Source organism: Oryctolagus cuniculus, chromosome 4 (assembly GCF_051225735.1).
Source record: "Oryctolagus cuniculus isolate XC-2025 breed Fujian yellow rabbit chromosome 4, ASM5122573v1, whole genome shotgun sequence".
NCBI lineage: Eukaryota > Metazoa > Chordata > Mammalia > Lagomorpha > Leporidae > Oryctolagus > Oryctolagus cuniculus.
Genome location: NC_142870.1, coordinates 312,084 through 332,179, shown reverse-complemented (window position 1 = coordinate 332,179; position 20,096 = coordinate 312,084). Strand labels below are relative to the sequence as shown.

Here is a 20,096-nt window from a genome sequence, read left to right as displayed (position 1 = left end):
ACATTTAAGGTTTTTCCATTTTTTGTATCTTCTGCTATTTCTTTTTTAATGTTTTGTAACTCTCATCGTAGAGATCTTTGACATCCTTGGGTAAGTTTATTCCTAGATATTTGATAATTTTTTGTAGCTATTGTTAATGAGATTGATCCTAGAAATTCTTTCTCAGGTGTGGCATTGTCTGTGTATACAAAGACTGTTGATTTTTGTGTATTGATTTTTTAAAATTTATTTGAAAGTCAGAGTTACATAGAGAGAGACAGAGAGGCAGAGAGAGAGAGGTCTGTCTTCCATCTGCTGGTTCACTCCCCAATTCGCCACAATGGCTGGAGCTGCACTGATCCAAAGCCAGGAACCAGGAGCTTCTTCTGGGTCTCCCAGGCAGGTACAAGGGCCCAAGGACTTGGGCCATCTTCCGCAGCTTTCCCAGGCCATAGCAGAGAACTGGATCGGAAGTGGAGCCGCTGGGACTTGAACTGGCGTCCATGTGGGATGCCGGCACTTCAGGTGGTGGCTTTACCCGCTACACCACGGTGCTGGCCCCTGGCAATGCTTTTGAAGTCTTGAATGGCTAAGATAATAAGCTCTCATTTTAAAACTTTATTTAAAAATTTTTTAGTTTTTACATTTGAAAGGCAGAAAGAGATTTCCCATTTACTGGTTCTCTCCCCAAATGCCTGCAATAGGCAGGGCTGGGCCAGGCTGAAGCCAGGAGCCCAGAACTCAGTCTGGGTCTTCTATGTGAGTGACAGGGACCCTGGTACTTCAGCCACCATCACCTGCTGCCTCCCAGGGAATGTTTAAGCAGGAAGTTGAATCAGAAGCAGAGTAACTGGGACTGAAGCCAGGCACTGATATGGCATTTAGGCCTCTCCAGGGGCTACGTAACCACTGTGCCACATGTTGACCTCCAAGCCCTCATGTTTAAATGATAATTTTCCTGGGTATAAAATTCTAGGTCCAATGCTTTTATTTTCAGTATTAGGTTGCTTCATGTACTGCTTGGTACAGGAAAGGCAAGACGAATATTTAATTCTTTCTATTTGTTTATTTCTAGAATGATTTAGGTCTTTCGCATCCTCCAGTGGCCAAGTTAGTTTTGTTTCTTCTACCTTTTCCTCTCTTTTTTCTTCTTATCATAGTTGATGTTTCAGTCCATTCCAGTGCTGATCCTTATTGACACTCAAATGTCTCATCCTTGCCATTGGCAACATCTTCACCCTAGCTCCAGAGTTGATGATGGCTGATGCATCTTTGGTGGCTGTCCACGAGCCATGGCCTTGCTCTGCCTGAGCATTTTTGTCCAGCCATGTTTCTGAGGATCTATGACTGAGGCTATGTGATGAGATCACAGGCAGACTGAGGCAGGGTGTGTGATGAGAGCACAGGCAGAGTGAGACAGGGTGTGTGATGCGAGCACAGGCAGACTGAGGCAGGGTGTGTGGTAAGAGCACAGGCAGAGTGAGATAGGGTGTGTGATGAGAGCACAGGCAGAGTGAGATAGGGTGTGATCAGAGAACAGGCAGACTGAGGCAGGGTGTGTGATGAGAGCACAGGCAGACTGAGGCAGGGTGTGTGATGAGAGCACAAGCAGACTGAGGCAGGGTGTGTGATGAGAGCACAGGCAGACTGAGGCAGGTGCGTGATGAGAGCACAGGCAGACTGAGGCAGGGTGTGTAATGACAGCACAGGCAGACTGAGGCAGGTGTGTGATCAGAGTACAGGCAGACTGAGGCAGGTATGTGATGAGAGCACAGGCAGAGTGAGACAGGGTGTGTGATGAGAGCACAGGCAGACTGAGGCAGGTGTGTGATCAGAGAACAGGCAGACTGAGGCAGGGTGTGATGAGAGCACAGGCAGAGTGAGACAGGGTGTGTGATGAGAGCACAGGCAGACTGAGGCAGGGTGTGTGATGACAGCACATGCAGAGTGAGACAGGGTGTGTTATGAGAGCACAGGCAGACTGAGACAAGTGTGTGATGAGAGCACAAGCAGACTGAGGCAGGTATGTGATGAGAGCACAGGCAGACTGAGGCAGGTGTGTGATGAGAGCACAGGCAGAGTGAGACAGTGTGCGTGATGAGAGCACAGGCAGAGTAAGACAGTGTGTGTGATGAGAGCACAGGCAGACTGAGGCAGGGTATGTGATGAGAGCACAGGCAGAGTGAGATAGGGTGTGTGATGAGAGCACAGGCAGACTGAGGCAGGTGTGTGATGACTGCACAGGCAGACTGAGGCAGGGTGTGTAATGACAGCACAGGCAGACTGAGACAGGGTGTGTGATGAGCACAGGCAGACTGAGGTAGGGTGTGATCAGAGAACAGGCAGACTGAGGTTGGTGTGTGATGAGAGCACAGGCAGACTGAGGCAGGGTGTGTGATGAGAGCACAGGCAGAGTGAGACAGTGTGCGTGATGAGAGCACAGGCAGAGTAAGACAGTGTGTGTGATGAGAGCACAGGCAGACTGAGGCAGGGTATGTGATGAGAGCACAGGCAGAGTGAGATAGGGTGTGTGATGAGAGCACAGGCAGACTGAGGCAGGTGTGTGATGACTGCACAGGCAGACTGAGGCAGGGTGTGTAATGACAGCACAGGCAGACTGAGACAGGGTATGTGATGAGCACAGGCAGACTGAGGTAGGGTGTGATCAGAGAACAGGCAGACTGAGGTTGGTGTGTGATGAGAGCACAGGCAGACTGAGGCAGGTGAGTGATGACAGCACAGGCAGACTGAGGCAGGGTGTGATGAGAGCACAGGAAGACTGAGGCAGGTGTGATGAGAGCACAGGCAGACTGAGGCAGGGTGTGATGAGAGCACAGGCAGATTGAGGCAGGGTGTGATGACAGCACAGGCAGACTGAGGCAGGGTGTGTGATGAGAGCACAGGCAGACTGAGGCAGGTGTGATGAGAGCACAGGCAGACTGAGGCAGGGTGTGATGACAGCACAGGCAGACTGAGGCAGGGTGTGATGAGAGCACAGGCAGACTGAGGCAGGGTGTGATGAGAGCACAGGCAGACTGAGGCAGGGTGTGTGATGCGAGCACAGGCAGACTGAGGCAGGTGTGTGATCAGAGTACAGGCAGACTGAGGCAGGTATGTGATGAGAGCACAGGCAGAGTGAGACAGGGTGTGTGATGAGAGCACAGGCAGACTGAGGCAGGTGTGTGATCAGAGAACAGGCAGACTGAGGCAGGGTGTGATGAGAGCACAGGCAGAGTGAGACAGGGTGTATGATGAGAGCACAGGCAGACTGAGGCAGGGTGTGTGATGACAGCACATGCAGAGTGAGACAGGGTGTGTTATGAGAGCACAGGCAGACTGAGACAAGTGTGTGATGAGAGCACAAGCAGACTGAGGCAGGTATGTGATGAGAGCACAGGCAGACTGAGGCAGGTGTGTGATGAGAGCACAGGCAGAGTGAGACAGTGTGCGTGATGAGAGCACAGGCAGAGTAAGACAGTGTGTGTGATGAGAGCACAGGCAGACTGAGGCAGGGTATGTGATGAGAGCACAGGCAGAGTGAGATAGGGTGTGTGATGAGAGCACAGGCAGACTGAGGCAGGTGTGTGATGACTGCACAGGCAGACTGAGACAGGGTGTGTGATGAGCACAGGCAGACTGAGGTAGGGTGTGATCAGAGAACAGGCAGACTGAGGTTGGTGTGTGATGAGAGCACAGGCAGACTGAGGCAGGGTGTGTGATGAGAGCACAGGCAGAGTGAGACAGTGTGCGTGATGAGAGCACAGGCAGAGTAAGACAGTGTGTGTGATGAGAGCACAGGCAGACTGAGGCAGGGTATGTGATGAGAGCACAGGCAGAGTGAGATAGGGTGTGTGATGAGAGCACAGGCAGACTGAGGCAGGTGTGTGATGACTGCACAGGCAGACTGAGGCAGGGTGTGTAATGACAGCACAGGCAGACTGAGACAGGGTATGTGATGAGCACAGGCAGACTGAGGTAGGGTGTGATCAGAGAACAGGCAGACTGAGGTTGGTGTGTGATGAGAGCACAGGCAGACTGAGGCAGGTGAGTGATGACAGCACAGGCAGACTGAGGCAGGGTGTGATGAGAGCACAGGCAGACTGAGGCAGGTGTGATGAGAGCACAGGCAGACTGAGGCAGGGTGTGATGAGAGCACAGGCAGACTGAGGCAGGGTGTGATGACAGCACAGGCAGACTGAGGCAGGGTGTGATGACAGCACAGGCAGACTGAGGCAGGGTGTGTGATGAGAGCACAGGCAGAGTGAGACAGTGTGCGTGATGAGAGCACAGGCAGAGTAAGACAGTGTGTGTGATGAGAGCACAGGCAGACTGAGGCAGGGTATGTGATGAGAGCACAGGCAGACAGGCAGGTGTGTGATGAGAGCACAGGCAGACTGAGGCAGGGTAAGTGATGACAGCACAGGCAGACTGAGGCAGGTGTGTGATGAGAGCACAGGCAGACTGAGACAGGGTGTGTGATGAGAGCACAGGCAGACTGAGGCAGGTGCGTGATGAGAGCACAGGCAGAGTGAGACAGGGTGTGTGATGAAAGCACAGGCAGACTGAGGCAGGGTGTGTAATGAAAGCACAGGCAGACTGAGACAGGGTGTGTGATGAGCACAGGCAGACTGAGGTAGGGTGTGATCAGAGAACAGGCAGACTGAGGCAGGGTGTGTGATGAGAGCACAGGCAGACTGAGGCAGGTGAGTGATGACAGCACAGGCAGACTGAGGCAGGGTGTGTGATGAGAGCACAGGCAGACTGAGGCAGGGTGTGTGATGACTGCACAGGCAGACTGAGGCAGGGTGTGATGAGAGCACAGGCAGACTGAGGCAGGGTGTGATGAGAGCACAGGCAGACTGAGGCAGTGTATGTGATGAGAGCACAGGCAGACTGAGGCAGGGTGTGATGAGAGCATAGGCAGACTGAGGCAGGTGAGTGATGAGAGCACAGGCAGACTGAGGCAGGGTGTGATGAGAGCATAGGCAGACTGAGGCAGGTGAGTGATGACAGCACAGGCAGACTGAGGCAGGGTGTGTGATGAGAGCACAGGCAGACTGAGGCAGGGTGTGATGAGAGCACAGGCAGACTGAGGCAGGGTGTGATGAGAGCACAGGCAGACTGAGGCAGGGTGTGATGAGAGCACAGGCAGACTGAGGCAGGGTGTGATGAGAGCACAGGCAGACTGAGGCAGGGCACCTTACCTCGTTTGCTGGTAGTACTGCAGGGTTTGCCTACTTGTTTTGTCTGCATTTGTGCCACCTCTGTCTGTCTCAGGTGTGCCCATGCTCCCAGAGCTCATGGGCTTGGATTCCAGTGCGTTTTTTTGCTCTGTCTCGGAGACCCACTGAATCCCAGAGCAGTGGTGCCCTGGTGCCATCGACAGTGCAGTAATGGAACTCCCATTCTGCTGGCAGTTCTGGCTGAGCAGTGACTGCAGTGTTTTAAGCAGACAACCAGAGACACATTTAGGCTCATTTGTTTCACTGTATTTTAAATTTCAGGGGTTTCCTTTTATCTAGTTTTAATGCATAATGAAATATTTACATGGTTCCATAGTCAGATCTGTGAACAGAGAAATCTTTAGAAAAATTCAAGACAAAGACAAGACAGGTAGGCAGAGCTTTAATTCTTTTTATATTCAATGAAAACAAACAAAAACAGGAATGTTGTTTTCTAACCTGTTTTAGAAAAGCATTTTCACTACTGTTGTTTCCATGCAGATGTCCACACTGAGGCTGTGCAGGCAGCTCTGGCCAAATACAAAGAGAGGAAAATGCCTATGCCCTCAAAGAGACGCTCCGTTCTTGCTCACTCGTCGGTGGGAGCCTACACCCCTCCAGGTACCAAGAGATGTGGCAGGATGGCTCCTGTGAGACATCACAGGCCTCCTGTCACCAAATCATTTCCTACAGAGCTGGAATAACTTGGCCTGTAACAGGGCTAGAAAACCCGAAATTAAAAATATACCTATAAGAGTATTCCTAACCTACAAATCTGTGGATACTTGCTTGCTACTGGACTTTCTGTGTATATTTTATTTTATTTTTACTAAGATGCTATTATATCATTTGGTAAAGAGTGGAACCTAAGATGCTTAATGGAATGTCAGTGCTTCCTGAATTAGAAATTTCTAAATTATTTGTATCTTTATTTTATACATACACACACACATATGTATGTGTGTATGTATATGTTTGTGTATGTGTATAGACTTCTTGCTAGCTCTCCTTTGATCCATGAGATACTTAGAAGTGTATTTTTTTAAGATTTATTTTATTTGAAAGATAGAAAAGGAGAGAGATTTCTGTCCTCTTGCTCACTCCTCAAAAAGCCTTAAGAGCTGGGGCTGGGCCAGGCTAATGGTAAGAGCCAGGAACTCCATCTGGATCTCCCACTTGGGTGGCAGGAACTCAAGTGTTGAACCATTATCTTCTGCTTCCCAGGGAGCTGGATTGGAAGTGGAGTAGCCGGGACTTGAACGGGCACTCTGATATGGAATGCCAGTGTCCCAGGCAGCAGCTTACCCAGCTGCTCCACAGTGTCCTCCCTCGTTGTTCTCACTGTACTATCTATTTAATATGTTGTTCTCAGGATTTAAATGGGATGGTATAAAACTATTTGGAGACCTTTTAGGTTTATTTTATGTTATTTTTGTTGCTATTAGAAATGAAAACTTTTAAACAAGAATGTATTCTGTGCTTCCGTTAAACTGTGGCCAGCTGTTGATGGTGTCTTGTGACTCCATATCCATGAACTTGTACTGTTTGACATCATGTTGTTGAAGTAACAAAAGTAGTGACAGTCATTTTTGTTGTGATGCCCTTGGTGTTAACTGCATAGTAAAAACAAGTGCACCAGAGCCACAGGTTATTTTAGTCTTTGGGTAACAGTTCTCTTGAAGCTGTTGAAAATCTTACAAATGATTATCAGATTACTGTTTCTACTAAATACATGTGACTACAGGCACTATCCAGTTGTGGAAGAATTTTTTAATAATTTTAAAACTCATATAAGACACAGTCATGCTGACCTGGTGGAACCTTACTTCACGGATATTTTTATTGACTGAAGTAGTTGTCTTGGGGAAGGAGTTTTTTCTAGAGCTGCTTCACGTGATTTCCCTGTGAGGACATGTGTGGGCAGAGCCACAGCCCACCTCAGCACCACAGTGCTGTTGGGGCTCACGCACAGACCAGGACACGGGGACTGGCCTGCCTTCTGATGTGCAGGCCCGGACAGCGAGCTCCTGTGGATGTGTCTGGGCTCTGTGTGGACATACACTGGGAACACTGGCAAGGTGTCTTGCTTTGGGGGACCCCACTGAGGTACGTAGCAAGGCCGAGCAGGAGACGACAGGTGGTTTTCACTTCTGATGTGTGGTTCCTGGTGGCCAGATCCTCTCTGGGAGTCAGGGCTCATGGAGCCGTTTGCCCCACAGCAGGGCTCTTTGCATGCCCCTGCCCACTGAGGATGGCCTTCACAGTGGTGCATGGCTACTTGGGCAGTGTTGGGCCAGGTGGCCAGAGCATGTTGTGCAGGACTAGGCAGCCCTGAGTCAGTGTGAGACCCTGTCCTGACCCATCCCAACATCATGCCTGTCATCGTTATTTTAACCACAGACACGTCATCTGCCTCAGAAGATGAGGGCTCTTTACGGCGACCCGGGCGACTTGCCTCCACTCCGCTCCAGAGCCATCCCAGCGTCGAGCCCTGGCTCGACCGGGTCATTCAGGGCTCGTCCACCTCATCCTCCGCATCCTCCACCTCATCTCACGTGGGAGCGAGACCTGCCGCTGCTCCCAGCACTGCTGCCACGCCAGGGGCTGCTGCCGCCACCGCGCTCGCAGGCCTGGTGGCCCACACCCACATAGGTCAGTAATGAGCTGCTGAGGTCCCCACGCCAGCAGGGCAGGGTCAGGAGTGCCTGGGACCGAGGGGCTGTGCCCTGATGCAGGGCTGCTTCCCTGTGGGAGACAGGTGGAGAGGCCCCGCACCGCGGTGCCTCCCTGCAAACAGACCTGCAAGCCAGGGCCCTGTGAGTGACCAGGTCCTGCACCGGACATCAGAGGGCAGCTCATCTGCCTGAGATATCAGCTGGTTTTGAGCTGTTAACAATTGTACTTGAAAGAAATTGGGGTGCTCGTTGGTTAGTGTGTTGTCCAGGTTAAATCCTGCACAACCTTTTGAACAGTATGGCCTAATCGCCGAACTTTTCCCCACCAAGAACCACCTCTTATCTGGGAAACGTCTTTTTGGTAACAAAAATGGTTCTTGATGCTTCTGTGATTTGGCAGTGCTGGACCCTCGTGGCTTGTGGCCTTCATGGCACACAGAAGGGTGTGTGATGTTTCTGCCGGGTGTGCTGAGCGTGTAGCCACAGGGAGCAGGCACAGGGTGAGTGGTGAGCACACCTACCACTTGGTGATCGTGACCGTCGCCCCCGGCCTGGCCGCTCCTCTGCTGCCCTGTCTTTCCTCTTGGCCTTTTGGTTTGCCTGCAGGGCTGTTGGTTGTCCCCACTCTGCGAGGGTCTTGAGGCAGAGGTTGGGGCCATGGCTGTACTGACCTCTCTTTCTCTAGAGGCGGTGAACCCCCACTCTAAAAACAAGTTGTTAACTAAAGCTTAGCAGAGATACTTGGGTCTTCTCCAAATTGTGGAATCATTTGAATCGTTAATTTTAGAAGGAAAAAAGTACCATGTTTCATTATGTGAAACCCTATTTTGAAAATTATTATTATTATTACTATAAATTCACAAAACAAAAATTGTTAGGTAGTGCTACTACTACCACACCCAACTTCCCCTGTTTCTTTAAATCCAAATTCTTCTTGTCCTTCTCACCCCTCCCAGCTTCTAGTAATTACCATCCTGTGTTCAGATTGAGGTTTTTATTTGTGTGTGTGTGTGTCTTTAACGTTACCTCCCACATATAAGGGAGAACATGCGGTATTTGTTTTTCTGTGTCTGGCTTATTTCATTCAACATGATGTCCTCCAGTTCCATCCATGTTACTGCAAATGAATCCTTACTTTTAAACAGGAACAGTAACATGGTTAGCTGTGTGTAGCTAGCAATGAAGCCCACAGACCTCTCACACTGGCACATGAAGATACAGTCAACAATGTCCCCTCCTTTTTCTTTTTTCTTTTAAAATGCGTATTTGAATAGTTTCTTCTCCTGCAGGAGTGGGGAACATCCAGCCCACAGGCACATAAGACCTGTGAAATCACTTGGTCTGGCCCTGCCCAGGCAGCTACAGGCAGAACTCAAAATTCAATAAATCTACAGAAGGCTATTTTTTTAGAAAGCTTTTATTTAATGAATACAAATTTCATAGGTACAACTTTAGGAATATAGTGGTTCTTCCCCCCATACCGACCCTCCCACCCGCACTCCCATCACACCTCCTATTCCCTCTCCCATCCCATTCTGCATTAAGATTCTTTTTTAATTATCTTTATATACAGAAGACCGGCTCTATACTAAGATTTCAACAATTTGCATCCCTCCACACACACAAAGTATAAAGAACTGTTTGAGAACAGGTTTTACAGTGAATTCTCATAGTACAACTCATGGGGAGCAAGTGAACAGTGACTCCTGTTGTTGATTTAATAACTGACACTCTTATTTATTTTTAATTTTTTTTTTTTGACAGGCAGAGTTAGACAGTGAGAGAGAGAGAGACAGAGAGAAAGCTCTTCCTTTTTCCGTTGGTTTACCCTCCCAAGCAGCCGCTACGGCCGGCGCATTGTGGCCAGTATGCTGCGCCGATCCAAAGCCAGGAGCCAGGTGCCTCCTCCTGGTCTCCCATGTGGGTGCAGGGCCCAAGGACCTGGGCCATCCTCCATGCCTTCCCGGGCCACAGCAGAGAGCTGGACTGAAGAGGAGCAACCAGGACAGAATCCGGTGCCCTTACTGGGACTAGAACCTGGGGTGCCGGTGCCACAGGTGGAGGATTAGTCTAGTGAGCCGCGGCGCCGGCCGACACTCTTATTTATGATGTCAGTGATCACCCGAGGCTCTTGTCATGAGCTGCCAAGGCTATGGAAGCCTTTCAAGTCCACAGACTCTGTCTGTATTTAGACAGGGCCATAATCAAAGTGGAAGTTCTCTCCTCCCTTCAGAGAAAGGTACTTCCTTTGATGGCCCCTTCTTTCCACTGGGTTCTCTCTCACAGAGATCCTTCATGTAGCTCATTTTTGCCACAGTGTCTTGGCTTTCCATGCCTGAAATGCTCTCATGGGCTTTTCAGCCAGGTCAGAAGGCTGATTTTTAAGATGATAAATTTGTATGACCCGTGAATAATGTTATAAATATGCATTTGGCTCTTGGCAGAAAAAAAGTTTCTCCACTTCTGATCTACATGAAAGGCAGAGTGATGGGGTGTGGGATGGGGTGGGCCTTCCGCCCACTGGTTCACTCCCCAAAGGTCCACAACAGTTAAAGCCAGGAGCCCAAACTCAGTCTGGGTCTTCTACAGGAGAACAAGGACCCAAACACTTGAGCCATCACCTGCTGCCTTCCAGCTGTGTTAGCAGGGAGCTGGATTCAAAGTAGAACAGCCAGAACTCCCAAAAGGCATGTGGGCCACCTGCTGCACCACCACACCTGCCATGAGGACGGAAGGAGAAAGATGGGCGATTTTAACTTGCCTGAGATCACACAGCTACATAGAGTGGGGAAGCCAGGATTGGCATCCATTTTCTTGAATCCTGTGCATTTTCTTACACTTGTTTTCCCCTGGAACTGGGTGAATGTTTCAGTGTACCCAGGGCAGAGCAGTGTTTGGGGGGATTCCCATGGCCATGCCAGGCAGGGGTTGGGCTCGTGTGCTGAGCTGCTTTCCTGTAAAATCTCAGATGTTTGGCTGGATTGAGATGGGTTAGGTGTTTTAGAAGGCCCTCAGCGTCTGTCTTGGCATCTTCTGTGTGGCATGCCACTGTTGCTTTTCCTTTTTGGTTTGTTGGAGTCAGTCCACACAGTCAGCATTTTTCAGTTGACTGTGTCTTTCCATTGACAGTGTGAGTCTTAGGTGAGAACATGAGGTGCCTCACGGAGCACTCACACCAGGCTTCCAGCTCACAGAGGAGCCGTCAAGGCCTTTAGAGTAGTGGGAGGCAGCATTCTCCACAAGAAAGTGTCCCCTTGGGAAGCAGCCGCCTCCACGGTCTCAGGCAGCTTTCCTGGGTGTCCTCGTGATGGTGGTGTCGCTGCCCACCTCTCCTCCAGGAGGTTCACAGTCAGTAGCTGGGAAGTTGCTTTTGCTGTGTTATTTTCCTTCTCTGTGCATCCTGGTGGTGTTAACTCTGTAGGAATGTAGTTAGCACCAGGGTGAGGAAAAGAGTGGGCTTCGAATGTTCCGTTACCTTCTTTCTGCTTCCTGTGGCGCTTTCCTAGGAAAGCAGAGTGCTTGCAGTTTGAGTTGAAGCCTCTGCTGAGCTTTCTGCATGATGTATCCTGGTGGGTTGGAGAAAAAAGCATATTTAGTGTGAGAAATTAGCCACAGTTCACAGCGTTTAACCAAATTCTTAGCTTCTCAGTGGTGTGGAGTGTCCTCTAACAAAGCACTTGGCTCCAGTGTGTTTTTCACTCTCTGTGGAGACCCTGGTTGTAGACGTACATGGCCTATGCCTATTACTGCATTGGGGGTGGCAGCTCCTGACTCCTGCATGAGTGACTGTGATAATCATTTTTTTTTTCTTTTTTCAAGATTGGTTTATTTGAAAAGGAGAGTTACAGAGAGAGACAAGGAGAGACAGAAATCCTCCATCCACTAGTTCACTCCATAAATGGCTACAATGACCAGGGCTGGTCCAGGCTGAAGCCAGAAGCTTCTTCTGGGTCTCCCATGTGGGTGCAGGGGCATTTGAGCCCCTCCCTACTGCTTCCCAGGGAGCTGGATCAGAAGTGGAGCAGCTGAACTTGAACTGCCCCTCATATGGAATCACTGCAGGCTGCAGGTTAAACTGCTGTGCCACAGCGCTGGCTCCTGATCTTTATTTTAAGTAAAGATTTTATTTATGTACTTATTTGAAAGTCATGTGACAAAGGGGGTGCAGGAGAAGGAGAGATAAAGATCTTCTATTCACTGGTTCACTCCCCAAGTGGCCACAATAGCCAGGGTTGGGCCAGGCTGAAGCCAAGAGCCAACAACTCCATCTGGTTCTCCCACGTAGGTAGCATGGACTTAGGCACTTGGGCCATAATCTGCTGCTTCCCAGGTGCCTTAGCAAGAAAGTGAATCAAAAGTCAGTAGCAGTGCCAGCATCCCCTATTCCAGTCCAGCTCTCTGCTGTGGCCTGGGAAAGCAGTAGAAGATGGCCCAAGTGCTTGGTCCCCTGCATCCGCCTGAGAGACCTAGAAGAAGCTCCTGGCTCCTGGCTCTTGGCTTTGGCATGGCCCAACTCCGGCTATTGCAGCCATTTGGGGAATGAACCAGCAAATGGAAGATTGTCTGTCTGTCTCTCTCTGTTTCCCCTCTTTTCTCTGTAATTCTTCTTTTCAAAAAACCACAACTGCTAATTTGATCAACGTTAGGTTTGTTCCTGGGTTGTGATAATTCTGTGCATTAAATAGCGTGTGCTTTGCTGCCATACTATTTCAACTTTCTACATATCTAAAAAAACTCTTATTTTGCATTGTATCTGGATTAATGGAATTGTAGATGACCAGAATTTAGATACTTAGGGAGTTAGAGTACCATAGTGAGATGGCAGCCACATTGATTAAAATACTCACTGACCAGTTTCCCCTTGGTGCACAGACTAACACTGTCTCTCAGTCTGTGTGCTCAGTGTAGTGATAGCACAGTGTCTGACAGTCAGGCAGAACCATCTGCAGTGACAGTGCCTCCAGCAGCCTACAGACTGTACTGTGCTGAGAGACACAGAGATATTCAGGCAACAGAAGCAGTGGCCTTCAGACATTCGCTGCGTCTAATGTCATCAGTCTTTAAAGGTAGCATTGACACATTACCTTGAGAACTGGCTGGTGATTGCCTAGTGTTGTCGGTTTTTATGACTGGCATTAGAGGAAGTTTAATTTTTGTAGTTTTATTCTTCAGGACCTGCAAAGGCAGTATCTTCATGATGTCCAGTATACTTTTGGGGTATTGGAGATTGTTTATAGAATATGGAACAAGCATGTTCCAGTGGTAACTGATTTCAGATTTGTTTGTACTTCTTTGAGGGGGAGTTTTTACCTCTAGTCTTGTTGGGCTGATGTGATACCAGTTTCTTTGCTCCATCCCTGTCTCTGTATGATAGCTGAAGGCCTGGCCCTAGATTCATTTGTGAATCGAGCCACCCACATGCACACAGACTTTTGCATACCATGTCTGGGAGTTCACAGGGTCCTGCCTATGGTCAGCCAGGAAAACAAAATGAATGAGAAGGTACCACACTCTCCCTATACAGGGTTCAGCTGCTGAAACTTCAGACCAGTGGGTTAGAATAGTGATATAATACTCATTTGAATTAATGGTCCCTTTCATTTGGGTGTGCTTTTTCCCCACACAGATCTGCAGTCTGCCCCTCCTGATGTCACCACAGGCCTCGTGCAGCATGTGCACTATGAGCGTCCACAAGTGGCTTCTGTGAGAGGCACTCCGCGGGGGTACAGCACGAGCGTCCTGGAGACAGCAGATGGTGAGCTCTCCACTGAAACTCAGAGCAAACCCAAGCTCACTTGTGACCCGTACGGATCAACAGAAACCAGAGTGCACAGTGAATACCACAGAAAGCTTCTGTGGAGAATTATGGGAGATATCTTTGGAATTGGGATATTGGGAATAAGATTCAGGGATAGAAAAATCCCCAATTTAGATTGGACACCAGAGGACTTTGACTCTACAGTGCAGGGAATTGAGAAGCCATGGAGGTTTCTGTGTTTGGATCAGTGGGGCAGGCAGAGCAGACTGCGGTGTGAGCAAGCCACACACACGTCAGAGAACATTGCCTTAACTTCTCCATCCCCGTGGCCTGGGCAGTGGATAGAAGAGCTTCCTTCCTAATGTGCAACTTCAGAGATGTCAGTGTGATTTTCATAATGTGCTTTTCTATGCCATTTCTTTTTGAAATAATTCCCTGTCTCTTTTATAAAAATCATGTCATTTTTTTCTCAAAGTATCTTTAAAAACTTATTTTCATTTTATTTGAAAGGCAGAAAGATCTTCCATCTACTGGTTCACTGACCAAATGCTTGCAACAGCCAGGGCTGGGCCAGGCCAAAGCCAGGAGCCTAGAACTCCATCCAGTTATCCCATGTGGATGACAGAGACCCAAGTACTTGAGCCATCACCTGCTGCCTGCCAGGGTGCACATCAGCAGGAAGCTGGAATTGGAAGTGGACCCAGGACTTGAAATTAGATGCTGACATGGGATGTGGTATACCAAGCAGATTTATGTATTTATTTGAAAGTCAGAGTTAGGCAGAGAGAGGAGGAGAAGCAGCGAGAGAGAGGTCTTCCATCCACTAGTTTACTCCCCAGATGGCCGCAACAGCCGGAGCTGCGCTGATCCAAAGCCAGGAGCCAGGAGCTTCCTCTGGGTCTTCCCACATGGGTGCAGAGGCCCAGGGACCTGGGCCATCTTCCACTGCTTTCCCAGGCCATAGCAGAGAGCTGGATCAGAAGAGGAGCAGCCGGGACTCGAACTGGCGCCCACATGGGATGCTGGCATTGCAGGCAGCGGGCTCACCCGCTATGCCACAGCACCGGCCCCCATTCTAACTCTTGTGCCAAACACCCACCCCTGAAATTATCATTTTAATTCACAGAAAATTCAGGATCTGAAATCTGGGACCTTATTCGTTTATTTCAGTACTCCGAAGCAGAATGTAAAGTCTTTGATCTCCTTGTTCAGGTGCAAAGGAGTACTGAGTCAACATGAAGCAGACTGTACATTGGGTAGACTTTGTTTTTGAGTCATAGACAAGTGGGGGTGGCAGAAAGACAGGAGACAGGTACAGCCTTCATCTGTTGGGCTGGCTGAGGCTGAAGTCAGAGGTTGGGAACTCTCGCCTGTGGGTGGCAGAGACTCAAGTACTTGAGCCATCAGGGTCTGCATTAGCAGGGAGCTGGAGTGAGAAGCACGAGAGGTGAGAATCGAATCCAGGCACTCTGATGTGAACATGGGCATCCTAACTGGTTGGTCAATATCTGTCCCTAGTCAAATTTTTAATTTGATTTATTACATTTAAAAAAAATAGAGCTTAATTAAGGTGTAATTGACATATAATACATTTCATGTATTTAAAATATACTAGTTTATAAGTTTTAAGGTGTTTGTGCACCTGTGAAAGCATCAGTGTGATAGTGGAAACACCCGGCTCTGTGTGTCACAAGTTCCCAAACAGTCCTTCTCTCTGCCTTCCAGCCTTCCCCCACTCTTCAGAAAATCACTAACTTACTTACTGTTTTTTTTTTTTTTTTTTTTTTTAAGATTTATTTATTTATTTGAAAGGCAGAGTTACAGAGAGGCAGAGGCAGGGCGTGGGGGTTGTCTTCCATCCACTGGTTCACTCCCCAGATGGCTGCAACAGCTAGAGCTGTGCCTATCCGAAGCCAGGAGCCAGGAACTTCATCTGGGTCTCCCCCATGGGTGCAGGGGCCCAAGCACTTGGGCCATCTTCCATTACTTTCCCAGGCCATAGCAGAGAGCTGGGTTGGAAGTGGAGCAGCTGAGACTCGAACTGGTTCCCATATGGGATGCTGGCACTGCTGGCAGTGGCTTTATCTGCTATGCCACAGTGCTGGCCCCTATACATGTTTTGTTGTTGTTGTTATTGTTTTTTAAAGATTTATTTTATTTATTTGAAAGACAAGAGTTACAGCGAGAGGTAGAGCCAGAGAGAGAGGTCTTCCATCCACTGGTTTATTCTCCAATCAGCCACAATGGCCAGAGCTACACTAATCCAAAGCCAGGAGCCAGGAGCTTCTTCCAAGTCTCCCACGTGGGTGCAGGAGCCCAGGAAGATGACTTGGGCCATCTTCCACTGCTTTCCCAGGCCATAGCAGAGAACTAGATTGTAAGTGGAGCAGCTAGGGCTTGAACTGGTGCCCATATGGGATGCCAGCATTGCAGACGGTGGCTTTACCTGCTACGCCACAGCGCTGGCCCCCTTACACGTGTTTTTAAGTTCTGTTATTAGGTGCATACATATTCAAGATTTTTGTGTTTTGATGAATTGACCCCTTTATCATTGCAGCATTTTCCTTGGTGCTGAGTCCTATCTAGAATCTTCTTTGCGTGATCTTATTGGAACACCTTCAGCTGTTTTACAAGTAGCATTACCTGTAAATCCATTCATCCTTTTCTTTTTTCTTTTCCTTCTGTGTCTTTATAATTTCTTACATTTAGCATTTATTCATTCTTGATTTTTTATTTAAGCACCTTTTTGCCTTTTCATTGGAATGTTTGAGCCATGTACAGCTGATGTAATTATCAGTATTGTTGGGTTTAGATCTATGACCCTGTTATTTTTTTCTATTTTACTTGTCTGTCAATTTCTATACTCCCCCTTTGCCACTTTTTCTGCCTTCTTTAGGTTTAATTTTTCATTCTATTCGTCTCTACTTTTTTATTTTGGTGGTGACTATAGGGTTTGTGATATGAATTGTCACTTCATCACAGTATGCCCTCAACATTGCACTGTCTTGGTGTGGCAGTGGTACAGGATGACTGGGAAACCTTTGGAAAAAGTTAGAAATAGATTATTTTCTTAGACCATCAACAAGGAAAAACTAGAAATGATCAGACATCTAGATGTAAGAAATGAAAAACAGAAGAGAGCAGTGGGTGAGTTTCTCTTGAACCTGGTGATAAATAAATGCTTTCTAATTTAACTCATAATCTACCTGCAGTGAAAGTAGACATAGATGAATTTGACTACATGAAATATAACAAGTCTTTTGCATAGTAAAATAATACCATAAAGAAAACCAAAAGATATGACAAACTGAGAGAAAAATATTTACAATATATGCGATGGATAAAGATAGTCTATTTCTAATAATTCTTTATTTAGTTTTATTTATTTATTTGAGAGATAGAGTTACAGAGAATGAGAGGGAGAAACAGAGAGATAGGTTTTCCATATGCTGGTTCACTCTCCAAATGGCCACAACGGCCGGAGCTGCGCCGATCTGAAGCCAGGAACCAGAGCTTCTTCTAAGTCTCCCATGCAGGTGCAGGGCCCCAAAGACTTGGGCCATTTTCCATTGCTTTCCCAGGCCATAGCAGAGAACTGGATTGGCAGAGGGACAGCCTGGACTAGAACTGGCACCCATATGGGATGCCGGCACCGCAGGTGGAGGATTAACTTACTGTGGCACAGCACCGACCCCCTAATAATTCTTTTAAAAATCTGAAGGAAAACAGTGAAAATTGTGTGGATCAGGGGTTAGTAAACTAGGCTCATGGTCTGGCAGTCTTATAAATAAATAAAGTTTTATTAGAATAGCCTTGCCCATTCTTCACCTTCAGTCTGTGGCTGCCTTCATGCCAGAAACAGAGATGAGAAGCTGCTGTGGAAACCACATAGCTCACAAGACTGCTTATCATCCAGCCCTTTAAGGAGAAGTTTGCCAGCTTCTGATGTGGGAAAAAGGACCAAAGATAGAAACAGATATACATAAAAGGATATAAAGACAGTTTATGAACATAATGTCTAACTTTTTTTATGATTAGAGAAATAGGTATTTTGGTGAGGATTACAAAATAGTTCAATGCCTTTGGAAGGAAAATTGATAAAATCTATATGCACACTTAAGCTTTGAACCCAACTATATCAATTTGGACAACATATACCTCCAAAAATAAGTGTGTGTGTACAAAGTTATTTATTGCAGCACTATTTTTAATTGCAGTATGTTAGCAACTAGCCAATTATCCAAGCTTCACAAATTGTTTGAATAAACTAGTACATTTATACTGTGGAATACTATGCAGCTGTCAAAGTGAATGAGAAATAGCTTTATGAACTGCAGTGAGGTGATTTTTCAGATGTTGTTAAGTTAAAAGAATAAGGAACATATATAATATATTACATTTTGTGCAGGAAAGAAAGGAAAATAACAAATCTTTCCTCTATCTACTCTTTGTAGGAGAAAACACAGGGAGGAAGTTGGTTACTTCCAGGAGGAAGGGCATGGACTGAAGGACTGCAAGAAGGAGTAACACTGCTTTGAGTTTATCTATCACGTTTTACAAATGCATTCATGATCTATATATTGAAACCATAAGCATAAAACGGTAGGGCTGAGCAGATGAGCAGAGGTGTTAGTGCGGCTTGGAACAAGGGCATCCACATGTAATTGGGGAAAGATGAGAAAGGGTACCGTGGAGCAGCCTGCAGTGCTGGTGAGGAGCCGCGATGCCCAAGGTGTAGACGCTTGTCTGTCTGTGGCGGGCCACGTGCACGTGTTTATCTTGATGCCCCCAGATCTTCAAGTCAACTTGTAGGGATTCCCACTGGCTAAATTGGGACAATTTGTGCATGATTATAGTTAAGAACCATAGTGGTTTATAATCAGCTAAAAAAAAAAGAAACAGCAGATCTATGAGTCTTGCCAGTTAGATCAATCACTCAATAGACAGATGAGTGCCAAGTGCCAGCTGGAAAATCTGAACAGAGCACTGGAGTTGGGAAGTCATTCTGCAGCCGTGGTTCTGGGGCAGGCGCTTGATGCAGTAGTTAAGTCACCGCCTGAGACTTCCACATCCTGTATTGGGCTGCCTGGTATCAAGTCTCAGGTCCTCTGCTTTCTGTCTAGCTTCCTACTAGCACACACCCTTGGAAGGCAGCAGCTGCTGGCTCAAGTACTCAGGTTCCTGCCACCCGAGTGAGAGACTGAATTGAGTTCAGCCAGGCTGCACCCTGGCTTATCCATGGCTGTTGTAGGCCTTTGGTGAGTGAACCAGGAGATGGAAGATCTGTCTCTGTCGCTTTCTGCCATTTTTGCCTTACAAATAAAATATAAATACATAAAGATTTAAAAAGTTGCCTGCAAGAGTGATCCAGTGACTGTTGGATGCAAGAGGAAAGTTTGGTGCACATCAGAATATTCACGTGGTCCTGCGTGCAGTCACACATAGAGAGGTGCGATGCAGTGGAGAAGTCAGACAGCACTCTGGCTGATGAAAGCAGCATCACACCCGGGGTGGGTGGGTGTTGCCTGTCTCTGGATGTGATGTTCTGGCAGCATTTCAGCCAGGAAGGCAGCATACGAATCAAATAAGGAGAAAACTTTAAACTCCAAAGGAAGTTTCTTCTACTCAATGAAAAGAACTGTGTTCTTTGAAAATGTCAATGCCATGAAGGACAGGGAAAGGCTGTGGAAATGCTCCAGGTTAACGATGGCTCGAGATGTGGCAGGTAAATGTGGAACCAGCCCAGACCAGTGCTCCAGAGTGCAGCCTGCAGCAGCTGCCCTTGTGGACTGGCGGTGGTCAGCTGGGCTCCCCACCGTAGCTGCAGGAGTGTTGGGCTCTGTGGTGCTCCCGCTGCCTTTTCCATGTGAGGTGCCCCTGCTGACTGGCAAGTGTATACTGTGTTTGTTTTTTCACCCAGTGCATGGTGAGCTGTGTGAGGGCAGTCTCTTTATCTTTTTTGCTCACTTTCCAGCTCCCAAAACAGTGTTTCTTAGTAATTATTGAAGACACCTAAGAGTTTAATTTGATGTGTATCATATTGGAAGTTAAAACTAAAAATATATATTAATTAACTTAAACAGAAACTCATTACATGTTAACATGAATAGCACATACTTATGAAAAAAATTCCAAAACAACCAACATTTCACTGAGCTTGTTTTGCATACATTTTTGCCATTTTCGTGGCTGGCATGATAGAAGCCTTTGGGTTTGCGTCAGTTGGCTACGATGCACATACACACAACACGTGCCCTCTTCAGACCTCTTGAGAGGAGACACATGACTTCTGGATATTAACACCCAGTGGTCTTCACCTCACAAACTCCTAGAAGGGTCCCAGGTACTCCTGAGGTCCATGGTCTGCTTTGAAAATTGCCAGCTTAAAAGAAATCCTGTTTCCTGTAAGGCATTCAGTAAGTGCTTATTAAGTGAATCAGTGGGTTAAAAAAATGTGTGCTC

The 20,096-nt window shown here is 47.5% G+C and overlaps 1 protein-coding gene across 11 annotated transcripts in view; it reads left to right on the top strand.

Moving 5' to 3' along the window:
• DIP2A (DIP2 acetate--CoA ligase A) overlaps positions 1-20,096 on the top strand; it is a 112,063-nt gene that overhangs the window by 43,074 nt on the left and 48,893 nt on the right. For 8 of the 11 annotated variants that reach the window (XM_051859505.3, XM_051859509.3, XM_089330395.1 and 5 more), the window contains exons 4-6: positions 5,703-5,822; positions 7,602-7,853; positions 13,503-13,631. In XM_051859505.3, coding sequence (XP_051715465.1) covers positions 5,703-5,822; positions 7,602-7,853; positions 13,503-13,631 — 501 coding nt within the window. The remainder of the gene's footprint in view (positions 1-5,702; positions 5,823-7,601; positions 7,854-13,502; positions 13,632-20,096) is intronic. The other 3 variants (XM_070071724.2, XM_070071723.2, XM_051859511.3) reach the window with 1 other exon arrangement.